This window comes from Myotis lucifugus, unplaced genomic scaffold (assembly GCF_000147115.1).
Source record: "Myotis lucifugus unplaced genomic scaffold, Myoluc2.0 scaffold_19, whole genome shotgun sequence".
NCBI classification, from domain to species: domain Eukaryota; kingdom Metazoa; phylum Chordata; class Mammalia; order Chiroptera; family Vespertilionidae; genus Myotis; species Myotis lucifugus.
The window spans coordinates 11508364-11511629 of NW_005871067.1; the positions used below are offsets into that span (position 1 = coordinate 11508364).

General features: G+C 47.6%; 1 protein-coding gene across 4 annotated transcripts in view; it reads left to right on the forward strand.

The window, feature by feature from the left end:
• Positions 1 to 1120, forward strand: part of ALG5 (ALG5, dolichyl-phosphate beta-glucosyltransferase) — a 113187-nt gene extending 112067 nt beyond the window's left edge. The window contains exon 8 of one of the 4 annotated variants that reach the window (XM_023751284.1): positions 753 to 1120. In XM_023751284.1, the coding sequence (XP_023607052.1) occupies positions 753 to 1030 (278 nt within the window). In that variant the 3' untranslated portion in view covers positions 1031 to 1120. The remainder of the gene's footprint in view (positions 1 to 752) is intronic. The other 3 variants (XM_023751282.1, XM_023751281.1, XM_023751283.1) reach the window with 3 other exon arrangements.
• The last annotated feature ends 2146 nt before the right edge of the window (positions 1121 to 3266 follow it).

Sequence of the window (3266 nt, forward strand, 5' to 3'; positions counted from 1 at the left end):
AGTGTTTTGATGGTCACAAAAAATACATTTCCAGATTTTATTCTGCTTAGATTTTCTTTCTGTATGCTCTATTTTCTTTATTTGAAACTCATCTCATCCCATGATCAGTGACATAGTAATAGAAGTGCTCCTCATGTATAAGCAAAAATGATCTCTCCTGCTCTCTGAAGGACTTTACATTTCCTGGAAATCTCATCGGTAGAACCAAATAGATATTTATACCCGAAAGCATGCAGCCCATCTCCAACTTACAAGTGAGTTTCATCCAAATTAATTGTTTGGAACTAAGGAGGCATTTTACCATGAAAATAAGGTTAAAAATGATGGTTCAGCCCTAGCTGCTTTGGCTGAGAGGATAGAGCGTCGGCCTGCGGACTGAAGGGTCCCAGGTTCGATTCTGGTCAAGGGCACATGCCCAGGTTGTGGGCTCGGTCTCTAGTAGGGGGTGTGCAGGAGGCAGACAATAATTCTTTATCATCATTGATATTTCTATCTCTCCCTCTCCCTGCCTCTCTGAAGTCAATAAAAATATATATTTTTTAAAAAAGGATGGTTCAAAACTGCTTCAAGGGAATGGAAGATGGCAGCCAACAGGATGGCAGTGAGGGAAGAGTATGAGTGAGAGAGAGAGTGAAAGGGGAGTGTGGGGCGTGTGTGTGAGTAAGGGACAGTTATATTCCACAGGACTGTTGGGGGCTGGTGGATCAGGCTCCCCTAGCCGGGCAGATTCTACTACTGCTGCAATCTCTCAGGGTGTCCCAGAGACCGTGCCATCTTGAAGGGGAGAGCAGCCTCACCTCCACCTGGGGAGACCTCGGATGCCACCCGGGAGCCTACAGCCACACCAACCAGGGACCTGCTGCCTCAGCTGCGAACCCAGGAAAGCCGAGACTCCAGCCTCCCCGGCAGCAGGCTCCTAAGGAGTTTGTCCAGAGGGAGACAAAATGGCGGCCAAGTAGGCGGACATGTCCTGCGCCTTCTCACGGAGCAGATAGAAGAAACAGCTGAATTGAATAACATCCACCCATAATTGGCAAACTAAACACAGCTGGTGGGACAATCCATGGCTGGAAAGGACGAGGAATGGGGAACTGGGCTGGAGAGAGAGAAGCAAGCAACAGGGTCTAGGCCAGTGGTTCTCAACCTGTGGGTCGCGACCCCTTTGGCGGTCGAACGACCCTTTCACAGGGGTCGCCTAAGACCATCCTGCATATCAGATATTTATATTATGATTCATAACAGTAGCAACATTACAGTTATGAAGTAGCAACGAAAATAATTTTATGGTTGGGTCACAACATGAGGAACTGTATTTAAAGGGCCAGAAGATTGAGAAGCACTGGCTAGGGCCCAGTGATGGTGAACCTATGACATTTTTTTGGTTGATTTTTCTTTGTTAAATGGCATTTAAATATATTAAATAAATATCAAAAATATAAGTCTTTGTTTTACTATGGTTGCAAATATCAAAAAAAATTCTATATGTGACACGGCACCAGAGTTAAGTTAGGGTTTTTCAAAATGCTGACATGCCGAGCTCAAAAGGTTCGCCATCACTGGGCTAGGCAGTGGTTCTCAACCTTCCTAATGCCGCGACCCTTTAATACAGTTCCTCATTTTGTGGTGACCCCCAACCATAAAATTATTTTCATTGCTACTTCATAACTGTAATTTTGCTACTGTTATGAATCGTAATGTGATATGCAGGATGTATTTAGGCGACCCCTGTAAAAGGGTCGGCAGGAAACTGCGCTGCACCAAGTCCGCATCCCTTGGGGACATGTGTAACACTCGAATGTGCAAGGGGGTCCACAGAGCTGCTGGCAGCGGGGGACTCTAGATCTGGGTACACAGCCATGGGCGACTGTGCCCCAGCCATGCAGTGTGTGTGTGTGGGGGGGGGGGGGGGGGGGCGGTGGCCGCAGTGGCACAGTTGCTCTGTCTTTATATTTTCCTTGCTTTTGCTCGCTGAACCCAGTACATAGGATCTTTCGATTACAAACACTAACCGAGGCTGCAATGCAGGGGAAGGTGGTTTTATGGAAGCTGGGGAGCAAAATAGGGAGAGGTGACCAGGAAGCCAGCTCTAGGACATTCCAGTCCCTCTAACCCTGAACAGCCATTTTTCTCCTGCGGACCGGGCTCCTCCTGGCTGCGCAGCCGCACCTAGCCTCGGACTAGGCAGGGAAACAAGGATTCTGAATACCCCCAGGGAGCCCTTAGAGACTGGATTGAGTGGCAGTTTGGTCCCAGAAACTAATACAGCAACACTGCCACCTAGAGCCCGTATCAGAAATAGACGCTTCTGTAAATACAGTGGGGCCTCGACTTATGAGTGCTGTCTCTCGGCCGATTTTTTGCTTTGAGTTTCGAGCTAAAATTCGGGTTACGAGCCAGCTTCAGATACCCCACCGCTAGTTGGCGCAGCAAACGTCACAGTGAACCCCACAACATCAGCCCAGCATCACGTGTCTCACTCATTCACTTTAAGCGGTTAGCTCTTAGTTGAAGCATCAGTGTTGTGCTCGCATTTGTGCTTGCAGTTATTTTGCAAAACTTCATTTTTTCAACCATGGATCTGAAGAAAGTAAGTGCGAAGGACAGTGCTGAGAAGAAGAAGCGGATGATGTGCATTGAATTAAAGAAAGAAATTATCGAAAAACATGACCAAGGTGTGCGTGTAATCAACTTGGCGAAGCAGTACGAGCGTAGCACTTCTACGATCTGCACCATACTGAAGCAGAAGGAGTCGATACAGGCTACAACTCCAGCCAAGGGCGTTAAAATAATTTCTAAACAGCGGACATCTATCCATGAAAATATGGAGAAGCTGCTAATGGTGTGGTTAACGGAGAAGCAGCTCGCAGGAGATACCATGACGAAGGCTATAATCTGCGAGAAGGCCCGAGCTATTTACGCTGATTTGCTGCAGCAGACCCCAGGCACTTCAATGGACGAGGCATCAGGCAAGCCGTTTAAAGCCAGTAGGGGCTTGTTCCAAAATTTTAAAAAGAGGACTGGCATTCACTCCGTTGTCAGACATGGTGAGGCAGCGAGCGCGGATATAAAGGAAGGTGACATCAATGAGCTCATCGAGGAGCACTCCGAGGAACTGACAACGCAGGAGCTAAAGGAGCTACAGACGCAGCAGCACACGGAGGTTTTGCAGGAAATAGATGGCACGGAGGAGGAGGAGGTTATCTCTATAAGTGAGATAAAGGAGATGTTGGGAATGTGAGAGAAACTTTCAGACTTTATTCCAAAGA